At 34.0% G+C, this 12,676-nt stretch overlaps 2 protein-coding genes across 2 annotated transcripts; both read left to right on the top strand.

Moving 5' to 3' along the window:
- Nucleotides 1-4,791: 4,791 nt before the first annotated feature.
- On the top strand, nt 4,792-6,685 carry LOC119999694 (LOB domain-containing protein 25-like). Its single transcript, XM_038847403.1, has 2 exons — nt 4,792-5,138; nt 5,937-6,685. The coding sequence occupies exon 2, from the start codon at nt 5,943-5,945 to the stop codon at nt 6,492-6,494; it is 552 nt and encodes a 183-aa protein (XP_038703331.1). The 5' UTR covers nt 4,792-5,138; nt 5,937-5,942; the 3' UTR covers nt 6,495-6,685.
- A 4,413-nt stretch (nt 6,686-11,098) lies between these two features.
- LOC119999249 (oleosin 18.2 kDa-like) lies at nt 11,099-11,950 on the top strand. The gene has a single exon (XM_038846720.1). It carries the CDS (start codon nt 11,343-11,345, stop codon nt 11,814-11,816), a length of 474 nt encoding a protein of 157 aa, XP_038702648.1. The 5' UTR covers nt 11,099-11,342; the 3' UTR covers nt 11,817-11,950.
- The last annotated feature ends 726 nt before the right edge of the window (nt 11,951-12,676 follow it).

Below are 12,676 nucleotides of genomic sequence, written 5' to 3'. Positions count from 1 at the left end.
AAACGGTCACCGGATATGACCGTTTTAAAATAGTAACATTGGTCAGTCAATGTTACTATTTCAAAACAGTAACATTCGTCGCCCAGTGTTACCAATGTTACTATTTCAAAACAGTAACATTGGTCGGTCAGTGTTATAATTTGGAAAAAAAACTTCAAATCTCGTCGATTTCGATGACAATTTGCAATATCACCATCATCATTAGAATCCTCTCATAGAGACGCATAATGTCCAGTCATATTTGGACCAAAACGACAGCCATAAAAAGAGATGAGAGAGAGAAAGATGTAGTAAAGAGAGATATAGTAGAGAGAGAGATTCAATAGGAGAGAGAAAGTTGTTGTGATGAGAGAGAGATGCAGTAGGAGAGAGAAAGTTATTGTGATAAGAGAGAAGATGTAGTGAGATAAGAGAGATGTAGTAGATAACAAGAGATAAAACTATATTAGATCTAATCCTCTTTGAAAAATGGCAAAAAAAGAATAAGATAAATTTGAATGATTTAAATATTATAAAAAAAAAATGGACTTATGAGGGATAAAGTTTTTTGGAGTGGACCTAGATGTCCAACAGTTTTGAAAGTGATATTAATAAGTCATTTTCCATAAAAGATACATATAAAATTATCCTTTGAAAAATTATTTTTTCTAATTTTTTAAGCCCTACCAAGTGTTTTTAAAGGGTTTGGATATTTGAACCCCCTCTGTTAGACTCTCTAGTTGTCATGTCATAACTAAATGTGCATAAAAATTGTAACATATATATATATATGTATACATATACATATATCTATAATTGAATTTTTTTCTTTTTTCTTTTGGTTTTTATTAATTTTTTTAATTATTATTTTCCTTTTTAAGTTTTTGTGTAAACAATATAAAGTGGGAAATTGAAGAATTGTTCAGGAAAACATTAAAGTCGCATTTAAATCCACTCAGTTATTCATCAGACAATTGACTTGTAAATCTTGGGTCACATAAAAAATAGTGCAATTCCATGGAAAAATTGTTCAGGCCCTTTAGGGAAACATTAAGTCACATACTCTCTGTTTTTTTTAACGTGAAACTCATTTAGCTGTCAATTGGATAATTGACTTGTAAATCTTAGGTCAAATGGAAGATCCTGCAATCCCCATGGTTCAGTTGAGATCAGGGCCAAGGTCCACTGCGAGAAGATAATGCAAGGTGACAAATTGTGATAATGAAAACATAGATACACTGGTGGACTCCATCTTTGAATATTATATAATTTGCATATATAAATATTATATGGGGAAATTCTCTAGTACGTACGTCAATTTATGAATTTTTGGTTTAAGCCATTGGATCTGTAATGTTAAAACTAATTAAAAAATTAGAGATCCTAACTTTCCAGGTGAAAATTGGTACCCAAGGGTCGATTTTGGGTCCTCCTTCATAGACTATTTCGGTAGGAAATTGATTGGAGATGGTATAGCCCTTGGTCCGGTGAGTATAATGGTATCATCGACAGTCGAATGAGACATTGGAATGGGCCGAATCAACGGCAGAAAGCACTATAAGAAAATTAGGATTTAGGGGTAGTTTTTAGTATTTGAAGTGAAGGCGAGGCGCACCGGCAATTCCAAGAAGGATTTTCGATGAATTCATCGGTTATTCATGTGATAGAATGGGCCGGGTGAGAATTTTGGTCGATTGATAGCCTCAAACGGTAGTCGGATAGTCGACATCCATAGTTGGACGACAATGGTTCACTAGAGGATATCGCGTAAGGAAGATGAAAACATTTGGGCCCTTACTAGTGAATTTTTCATTGCTCTTTTACGGGCGTTCATAAGTTATGTCACAGACGCTCACTTTTATATTTAACATTGGGGTCCAAAATAATGGGCCTCACTATCGTTCACTTTTTCATCAGTTATTCACTTAAGAAAACAAAACAGACTATAAGTTATGGGCATCCGTAACAAAAAAATTATTATTATTAAACATGTAACCTTTTTTATACATAAAGAAGTACATTGAATAAAAATAAACAACCAACCAATTTATTATTGCCTCTCTAATCATTAGTGTCAAGTTTCATTTCATTGACTTATGTTATATATTCATCTTTATCTCCTCTCCCCGAACTTTAATTTCTTGTTGAACCATCACAATCTGACATACACATAACACACACTATGATAATCAATTAAGGCATATATTAACTAATTAATCATCCTTACATGCATACAGATTGAGAATAATATTAGATAATATAATCAAGTTGGTAGGATATCATGGCTCTTCAAATTTCTTTTCTTCGAGATCTTAACTAGTGACTACTAATTGATCATATGACATTATATAAAAGTAGCATATAATTATTGGGGAGACATGGGTATAATGATTACATGCAATTCGTCTTGAGAGGACTTTAATTTGAAAATAAATAAAATTGAAGGTATATAACTATATATATTTGTAGTTATGCACGTGTCGGTTCATATATATGACATAGTAGTACAAAAAAAGTAGGTTCATGTACCATATCTTAAGAAAAAAATTGTAATCACTTCATCACCAGTGCATGAAGGAATAACCGACACCAAATCTATGATTAAATACGACATTATTTTAAAGATTATATATAATTAATAGTTGATTTGATTAAAATATTTTTTATTTTGTTGGACTACACTTCAACCTACCTACCAATTTATACACAATATTTTAATCATTAATACATATACTTTCGGCAATATATAATATATACTCCAATTTAAAAGGCATTATTTCCACAATAAATTGTAAAACCTAGCTAATTTTATATATTTGGGGACAAAAAATAAAAAAAATTTAAAAAAATCAGTTTGAAATAATTTAATTTTGAGAAATGAGAGTACTCGAGATTGTTGGTAGCATATCATTGTAGACATGCATGTCATTCAAAATATATTGAGAAACTATCACATTTAGGATTTAATCAATTATTTGAGTGCGTGCAAGTTGTCAAATTGTCATTCAGACAAAGAGGAGCTCCTGAGGAACTGAAAATATATACATATATTTATATTCATGAGTGAGACCCAATATGCCCACAACACAGTTGAGTTCAATAATAGAGATTATAGGGATAATACAAACAGGGAATATAATCACATATATAAGAGGCTGGAATGTCGTTTCACATTGCTCGGAGAGTATCATGTGATGTGATTTATAGGCTGAGCCCAATACTTTAACACTTGGGGGTCATTTAAAGGACAAATTCATGCGGGTCTTAAAGTAGTCAAGAGTGGACAATACTTTAATTTGATTGGATTCAACCTTTCTCTCTCACGTCCATCTTCTACTTCTCATTTCCTTTAAATAATAACATTGTATCGAAGTATAGTCTCGATTCTATAAAGACCTCCACCTATTTGAGTCACTTGTTAGGTCTTTCAGATGTTCTTATGAATAGATCATTCACAAGGTGAAGGGTACCACATAGATGCTAATTACCCGTGTAGTCCACTTGTTGGACCTCCCATAACCGAACCCATAAACATGAAGAAGTATTAGAACATGAAAATTTCACACATTATTTAGAGAGTACTAAGTGATGTGGTTTATAAGAGGCTGGGATTAAGCCACCACACATATGTAATATGACAATGACCCAACTGAAGACAACATTACCTTTGTGTGCTCTTTGCTTTTATATATATGCATTTGTATGATATATATCACGATCACGATTATGATTATGATTATGATACCTTAATTAATGGTTAATTTGGTTTGATTTTGGGTAAGACTGGTGGTTTGAATTTTAAGAACTTTTTGAAGTCAAGAACGTACACTGGTTTGCTGGCTAGGGTTAAGCTAGCTAGCTTGAGAAAACACATACATATGAGTAAAGACGTAAAGTTGCCAAAAAGGGCTGACAAATCATATTCAATTTGATCATAGGAAAGTAAGTAACTCCAAATGAAAAAGGAGAAATATTATGTGAATCGATCTGAATGTGACTTTTTTTCTTTCTTTCTTGTTTCCTTCTATGGGACTTAAATGGTATGTATTCATGGTATGATTCAAAATAATTTAGATATATTAATTTATCATAAGTTGACTTGACAATAAATTTCGTATAATAACAAATTAAAGTTTCTAAGACTTGATGTAGAAACGAAGACATGACCCAAAATTTGCCAAAAACAGTAAATTGTTAATTGGTTAATTGTTTGAGATTTTTCAGATTACACATTTGATTAACCAAAACTTCTTAATTAGTTGATCAAACTAAGTCATATGATGCCTTTTTTTGGCTTATAACCTATGTCTTCTCCTTAAAACTTAATCTGATTATATTATTCTTATTGTTTTACATTCATTCAAGCTCTGAAAAATATTGTGAAATTTTTTTTAAAAAAAAGGTATTTCAAAATGAATCAATCAAACCCTCTATTAATATACATGAATGATTCGATCCATATATAACAACACTATATATATATTAACCGAACATGGTTCACTTTACGGTTGTTACAAACTCTATTTTATATCTTTCGCGTGTGAATGAAATCTATTCATTTATAACGCGTTGTCCTAACTCCTAACGGGATACTGTACAATATGCCTCTAATAATAAAATAATCAGTATATATATATATATATATATATATAAATTCGTCTCATGAGAGAATGTGTCAGTAGTCAGTACTAGTAAGGGATCATTATTGAAGTCATGAATAATTGATCACTATATGTCATGTGTGTCCTCTCAGCCTCTCCTCTTCCTCAAAGTCCAAACAATATATACAGTCTACAGTAGAGCCCCTGACATTATTATTAATATAAGTGGGGAGTTGTCGTACTCATTTATTGCAAACATCGTCTTCTTTTCCCCCTTGCTTTCCCCTTCTTCTCACTCACTGCTTATAATAATTCTCTTTGCCTTCCTTTTCTCCTCATCACCCCCTTTTCTCACTGCAAATTAACAATCTAGGGTTTCCCCTCTCTCTCTCTCTCTCAACCTTCACATCCGCTAAATCTTCATCTTTTCTTGATATATCAGTACTGTCTTTTTCTTTAAGTTCTTGAAAAAAAGCCAAAACAAGGGGAGAAAAGGCATTCTCTCTCTACCTCTCTCCCCTGATCAGAGAATTAATAACCTAGTCATACAAAGAAAAGGTATGTAGAATCTAGATGTCTCCCTTTGATTTTTATGTTAAAGTCTTCAATATGTATATATGGGTTTCATTTTTTATTCTGTAAAGTAATTGGAATTAATTTGCAGACTAGCAGTTAATTAACAACTGAAATTAAATTTCATAAAAGATTCAGATTGCCCAGTGACTTCAATTTGCTATATTTCTTGTATTATTTAATTTATTATTTTTATTACCATCATGAGTGGAGACTGAAAGCTTGTTCTTGGGTTCAATCCCTAATTAAAGAGTAGGTCAATTCCCACCAGACTAATTAGTTTGATTTTGCTTCTTTTTTTTTCTTTAGGAAATTATTCATGGCTTGTTAAGTTGATGTGTTAAAGGGATTGTTATAAGGGGAATCCCTAACCAGACAGGAAATTGTAAAATCAACATGTACTTTTCATTGTTTGAACTTTGATGTAATATGTCCCTCTTAATTTTTTTAATAAAATTAAAATCAATTCTGAATTGTCGGTAGGGTTTAGGATACATTTCAATTGGTAAGAATTAATATATATAAGTGTGTATATATATGTATATAAGTATATATGATCATGGTCTCAAATTCAACATTGACTTTCAACATGCCTCAAAAGTAAATTAGGTTGGTTGAAATTGAGAGAAATATAGCAGCAATTAATGGAGGTTTTATCAATGTATTGATTCCTTTTATATATATATATATATATATATATATAGTTTGTTCTGCTTTTCTTGAAAATTGATTTTGTTGAAAAGAAATGTTTGATATGTAATTAAATTATATATATCTTGGCAGTAAAAGATGGCTTCTTCCAGCTGCTACTCCAATTCACCATGTGCTGCCTGCAAGTTCTTGAGGAGAAAATGCCTGCCGGACTGCGTGTTCGCGCCCTATTTTCCTCCGGAAGAGCCCCAGAAATTCGCGAATGTTCACAAGATATTTGGAGCAAGCAATGTGAGCAAACTCCTGAATGAAGTCCTCCCACATCAAAGAGAAGATGCAGTGAACTCTCTTGCCTACGAAGCCGAGGCGCGGCTGAAGGATCCGGTCTACGGGTGTGTTGGAGCAATTTCTGTGCTCCAAAGACAAGTGGTTAGGCTTCAGAAAGAATTGGATGCCACAAATGCTGATTTGATAAGGTATGCTTGCAATGATTTTCAGGCAAATAGCAATAATAATAATTCAGAATATGGAAGATCATCAAGGAATTATGGTTATGGAGGAGGAGGAGGAGGAGGAGGAGCGGGAACTAGTAGTTTTGATCAGAACTCTGGTTTGTATTATTATTCTTCTTCTTCTCAATGGACTAGTGATGGATATGGAGACAATGATATGGGAGAAGGTAGAATGTAAGTTTCATTTAATTAATTTGTATCCTCTTTATGTATATGTATGTGCAATGTTGTTAGGATAGCCTGACAGGACAAGAGACCTTAAATTAATTATTTTTAGGGTTTCTTCTATGTAGCATCAAATGTTTGCTATTGGGGAATAGATATTGTCATATATTTATCATGTAATGAGACTGTCCTAAAGAGGGTGTATATATATATATATATATATGTTCATCAGTATATTATTTGACAAAGTGGTTCCCGCAATGTGATAATTAGGTACTTATAACACCTATCGACCTAACGCAGCAATATTATAACAACCATTCCACGCCTAATAGAGTGTTGCGCGCCACCCACAGCCGCCGGAAAAAAAGAAGAAAAAAGGAGACATTCTTAATGTTCCATACATAATCTAAGGCTAAAATATTAAATATGTTCTTAGACTATCACATTTTTCTCTATTATGTTCTTAAACTATTTTTTTTCTTCATTCTATCCTTAAACTATTATTTTCCATATGGTTTCTCTCCTCAGTCAACTTTTCGGTGTTTACTCCGAAGAAAATGCTGACGTGTCATCTGAACTCCGACGAGTTTTTTTTTTTTATTTTATAATCACATGGATGCCACGTCAGCATTTTCGTCGGAGTCAACGTCCGGAATGCTGACTCATGATAGAAACCATGTGGAAAACAATAGTTTGAGGATAGAATGAAGAAAAAAAATAGTTTAAGGACATAATCGAGAAAACTGCTATAGTCTAAGCACATATATAATATTTTAGCCCATAATCTAATTATGACCTACTCGTCCACTCGAATCGGGTGCTACAATCTCTCGATTCTTTAAGAGCTCACATCCTCATGAGTCCCACACCTACAACTCTAAAGCCTTAGCTCTAATACTAATTATAACAGCACGTCTCTCCCTGAGTTTAGTGATCGCCGACTCGAGCCGAGTGCTACATTTTAAGTCATAGATTATGTCTTTCCCTTTTCCTTCCTCAGTCATGCATCTATAAATAAATAAATAAAAAGTGTGATCAGGTAACTAAATATAACCTAATTATGATTGGTTCAGCACCATATTTAGCTTAGATTAGTAATGTTAGTATAGGGTTGAAGTCATATGATAAGAGTTACAAGGTTGCTGTCTAAAAAAAGTAATTAAGTGGAACAGAAGCCTAGCTACCTAGTGTTTGTAAGAAGACAGAAAGGGATTGTTTACCCATGTGAAGATGTTTTTGTGAATCAAGCAGTAATTACAGAAATTCAGGATGGATCATCTTTGGATTTTTTTATCATCCTAGCTTGTCTTTCTCCATACAACCCAGGCCATCTTCAGTACTGTTTATACCCCCCCATATGCCTGTTACACATTATCCTCCCCCTGCTGGCTGCTGCTGTTTCACATGCCACCTGAAACATGCATGCTCCTGATCACTACTACTGTTTTTGTGTGTTTATGTGTGTGTGGTGCCTCTGTCTGTCTGTTTCACTGTTTGTGTGATCATTTAATTTGATGTATATGCTTTTTTTAGAGTTTGTGAATTGCATATGAGATGTCGAAAAATTGCCACATATGCCTAATTGGACAACTAAAAAACTATGTTTTAAATGCAAGATTGAACCCCGTACCATTCAGTCATCGGTACCATTACACATAAATATCGGGATTGTGTCATGTTGGTCAAAAACCAGTTGAATCGGTGTTCTACTCGGTACCATTACACATAAATATCGGGATTGTGTCATGTCGGTCAAAAACCAGTTGAATCGATGTTATACTCCGTACCATTACACATAAATATCGGGATTGTGTCATGTCAGTCAAAAACCGGTTGAATCGGTGTTATACCGATTTTGATACGAAAATTAACTTTTTAATTTATAGATAAATAAAAAAAATTAACTGATACCCAAATTTTCAAAAGGAATTCATAGGTGGATTTTTTTAATAATGGTTTTGGTGAGAATCTAAGACTTTATTTATAAAAGTTATGGTTGTAGCTTTCTTTCAATTTTTCAATGTGGAAGTTTTTTGTATATGGGTTGAAAAAATATTATTAGTTAGAATTGAATTTGGACACTCAAATAAGAAATCATAGTCTTAATCATCAAAGCAACATGATTTTTGTTATTCTTATCTTTTGCAATATATATATATACATATATATATATTATATTTGTACCACTTGACCGATGGATGAACCGCATACCAATCACCTTATTGGAATGATTCTGATATCGGTATCGAAAACATTGCTAAAAATATGCACACGAACCTGATGACTTGAGTTTATAATCATATCGAATGTCTAAATAATACACTTATACGGCGTAATTCTTGAATTTTTTTTTTTAAAAACTAAAAAAAAAGTGTAAAATTTTTATATGTATATGTCTCTATCGCACAAAAACAAGCGCACGCGCAAATGAACGAGCAGACATCAACAAAGGTATAAAAAGGTGGGCGTTAAAAGGTCAAGAATGGGTCAAATCCATGGCTGTATATATGTATGTATCTATCTATCTAATCTAGTCAGTTCATGGGCCATACTCAACCGCCCAAAGGATCTAAATGACCCAAGAAGTCCACTACAAAGATAGCCTGGTTTGGGTTCGACTTGATGGGTTGATTTGATTAGACGTAATGTAGGCCCATTGGCCCAACCACATGTCAAGTGAACAGGCTTTCAGATCAGTTCACAACACTCGGATTAGATTAGCTTGTAAACAACACACACACACGGGTTATGCTTCAACATCATAATGATATCATATGATATGAGATGACACTAATTGGGCCTCACACCCTTTGTTGCTATGATGCTACCTAGGTTCGGTTATGTCCCCGCTTTTAGTTTTTTTTTTTTTTAATTTTTTTTTTCCGATTATTTTTGTGGACACAAATTGTAGGTAGACGGTGGATGGATAAAAATCCGACGCCTCATCAACATGACAGGTGACAAAGAGAGGAGGAAAGAGAGAATTTCTAGCTTCAATTTAGAGAGGATTTAAATTCAAACCTAAAAGTAAAATGAAGACGAATCCTCATATTGCAACAACCTCAACAATCTCAAGGTTGAGATCAAATCAATATCTAATCTTAACATAACTAATAACCGGGATATGATAATCCCAACAAGCAACTCAAAACACCTATAAAAGAAACTTCCAACGTCATACAAGGTACACACATTAATTTTTTGTGACTTAGAACTCTTGATTTACTTTCTAGAAAAATTAGGGTTATTAAAAAAATCGTCATAACCGAAACTGAATTGATTGGTCGGTTTTTTAAAATAAAAAATTACACATTTCTCCACTAAAAACTGAACTGAACCGAAAAAAAAAACGGGAGAAAAAAAAAGACCGTGAACACCCCTAAGAAAAATTATGACTTTGTAATTAAGATATATAAGATAGAGATTGTGATTAATGACTTATTTGGTAACTCGTTCTGGAAACAATTATTATTATTTGTGTGGCTGCTTTTAGTTATTGTTTTTGTTATTTATGGGCGTTATAAAATGAAAAAAAAAAAAAGGGGGAGAAAAAAAAATACCGTATTTTGACCATAGTATCCCAGTGAAATATTGCTTGGACATGACCCGCCGAGAATATTCGGTCAATTTCTGTTTAACAATCGATTGATAGCCCTCCGGCCCAACTTGTAATGAGACCTGAAGTCAGGAGCCCATCGGGCCAGGAGTAAAGCATTGGAAAGGAAGCCCATTAGCCCAACAGAAAAAGAAGAACATCCGAAACCGCTTGAACTGTGAAAAATAATAATAAAAAAGGCAGAGGAGGTTTGTCCTTTCTTGAGGTCCATATCCATGCTCCAGGGCCTGTGATTGTCAAGAGGGCAGTGATTCCTTCAACGGGGATCGAAAAAGGGCAAAAAAAAACAGAGAAAGGCAGAAGGGCATGATACCAAATACAAAATAATAGGCAAAAAATGATTAATAGGTTACTTTTTTCCCCGGCACATAAAACTCGCACATGTAACACAGTCACAAATATATATAAATATGCACTCCAAAGAATTCGAATCTCGCACCATAAACAAAAATGTAAGAATGGTTAACTAGTTGAATTGACGCCGATGTAAGAATGGATAACCAGTTGAGCTGAGCATCGGCGCGTGTGGTTAATTTTTTGATGAGTTGGTCATAATGTGTAAACACACTCAAAAATGGGATAGAGGGCTTCAATTCTCCCCAAAAACTGCGATCATGAATTAAAATATGTGATTGAGTATTTTAGTGTTCATGATGTTAGAACATTAGATTTTGGGGGAAAAAAATCTAAATACTAAATTCTAAATCCTAAATCCTAAACACTAAAAATTGAGCCTTAAATCCTAAACCCTAAACTCTAAACACTAAACCCTAAACACTAATTTATAACTCTTAAACTCTAATATCTCTTTTTCACAGGAAAAAAATCATGATTTAACATAATTTTTGAGAGAGAATTAGAGTCGGAATTGAAGCCTTTCCCATTCCCTCAAAAACTAATAAGGCACAAAAAAATCACCCAAAACCCCCATGTTTTAAGAAGGGGCAATAATTGCTGAACAACAATAGCAATGTGTCAATCCCATGTAAAAAGCCACCTATTTTTGTGTTATTTTCCACAAAAATAAAAAATAAAAAAAAAAATAAAAACCTTGAAACTTGTTTCTCATGCAAAGCCTCACCATCCATATCATCCCTAACGTGTCACCATATAACACCAACCCTCTTCTCTATACAACACAACACCACCACTACCGCTTCTGTCCTAAACAAACCCATTTCTCCTCCGTATTCCTCTGTAAATCCAGCCATTTCATTAAATTTAAGTCCCGTACCTGCATCAATGGCTGAACGTGACCGTCCACTGCCACACCAGATCGAAATTCATCCACAAGACCGTGCCATGGGCAGGGGCGGCGTCATCACCCAACAGCAGCAAGGTCCATCAGTTGGCAAAATCCTTGTTGTCCTGTTTTCTCTTCCTCTGGGTGGTATTCTGCTTGCATTAGCAGGCTTAACACTCACAGGCTCCCTCATTGGGCTTGCTGTTGCTACTCCACTTTTCATTATCTGCAGCCCGGTTCTTGTTCCAGCAGCCATCACTATTGGGATCGCTGCGACTGGTTTTGTCACATCCCAGTCCTTTGGGGTCACTGGGTTATCGGCACTTGGGTGTCTCATGAGCCAAATCCGGCAGATCACCGGGAGAATCCCTGAGCAGCTGGATCAGGCAAAGAGGCGCATGCAGGAGATGGCAGGGTATATGGGCCAGAAAACCAAGGAAACGACACAGGAAATACAGAAGAAAGCAGGGTAGGAAGGAGGGAGGACGTGATCAGTATGAAGATGAAAATAGTGAGGGAATAATGTGTATGTGGTGTGCGTTTCTTGAGTTTTTGAGGGTGTGGTGTACGTTTGTTGTATGGAGCCGTAGAGGAGTACTGTGATCAATCACCGTTGTGTTTACAAAAATAAAACCCTAAGCAAAACTATACATATACACACCATATGAACACAATGTTGGACAACACTATTATAACCAAACAGTACTCAACATCTGACCAACCAATCATCCAGGCACATGCATCCAAATCGTTCAAAAAAATGTTTTGAAAAATATTGTATTTTTCATAAAAATATTATGCACGACTCTATATAAAAATATTAACTTAAATTATAAAATTCTTTTTTATTTGGTTTAAAGGCACGGATGATGAATCCATTGGAAGCCTACTTCACTTCACTAGAGGCCAACAAAATTACAACTCCTAATTCGATAACAACCATACTCATCTATCACATCAAATTAATCTCATGATTTGTTTGTATTATAGTGTATGTGAATGAGACTATGTTGTGGTCAAGTATAGTTCAAATATGGTTGAATTGGAGAAATCATACCAGCATTTTTGTGTTTCTGTTTCACAATTTTTGTGCTATACATTGCGGTATTCTTCTTCAACTCCTCTAAATTATTCGTAAAGTATGATTTTTGATAATTCACAAGCAGAATAAGAGTGATGTTATTTCGATTGTAGATGTGTTTGAGCTATTTGGGGTATGATATTTTATAGAAATATTGAGTCTGAGCCTCTTAATCCCCGTATTAAAGGCTCAAATTCTCGTATTAAAAAAATAAAAAAATATGGAGGACGATATTTATAATATATATAATAT

This window comes from Tripterygium wilfordii, chromosome 6 (genome assembly GCF_013401445.1).
Source record: "Tripterygium wilfordii isolate XIE 37 chromosome 6, ASM1340144v1, whole genome shotgun sequence".
NCBI classification, from domain to species: domain Eukaryota; kingdom Viridiplantae; phylum Streptophyta; class Magnoliopsida; order Celastrales; family Celastraceae; genus Tripterygium; species Tripterygium wilfordii.
This window is presented reverse-complemented; position numbering and strand designations above follow the sequence as displayed.